The sequence below is a fragment of the Puntigrus tetrazona genome, chromosome 2, assembly GCF_018831695.1.
Source record: "Puntigrus tetrazona isolate hp1 chromosome 2, ASM1883169v1, whole genome shotgun sequence".
Taxonomy (NCBI): Eukaryota; Metazoa; Chordata; class Actinopteri; order Cypriniformes; family Cyprinidae; genus Puntigrus; species Puntigrus tetrazona.
In genome coordinates, this window is record NC_056700.1 from 11,138,509 (window position 1) to 11,138,828 (window position 320).

General features: G+C 51.6%; 1 protein-coding gene across 1 annotated transcript in view; it reads left to right on the top strand.

Moving 5' to 3' along the window:
• The window catches only part of LOC122361723 (glycogenin-1-like), a gene marked incomplete at its 3' end in the record, with an annotated part of 1,728 nt that extends 1,408 nt beyond the window's left edge, over positions 1 to 320 (top strand). Inside the window, exons 4-5 of the mRNA XM_043262654.1 lie at positions 38 to 164; positions 251 to 320. Of these exons, the coding sequence (XP_043118589.1) occupies positions 38 to 164; positions 251 to 320 (197 nt within the window). The remainder of the gene's footprint in view (positions 1 to 37; positions 165 to 250) is intronic.

Below are 320 nucleotides of genomic sequence, written 5' to 3' on the forward strand. Positions count from 1 at the left end.
TCCACTTGACCTTATTAATGAATCATCTGCTCAACAGGAGGAGACCAAGGAGTCCTGAACGGCTTCTTCGGCGACTGGGCAACAGCCGACATCAACAAACACCTCCCTTTCATCTACAACATGAGCAGCATAGCCATCTACACGTACCTCCCTGCGTTTAAACAGTGAGTCCTGACACACACACACACACACACACACCAGTAACAGCGTGCACGCTGCTCTTACTGATTGCGGTGAAACTGTGTCTCAGATACGGTGCAAACGCGAAGGTGGTGCACTTCCTGGGCCAGATGAAGCCGTGGAGCTACACGTATAACCCC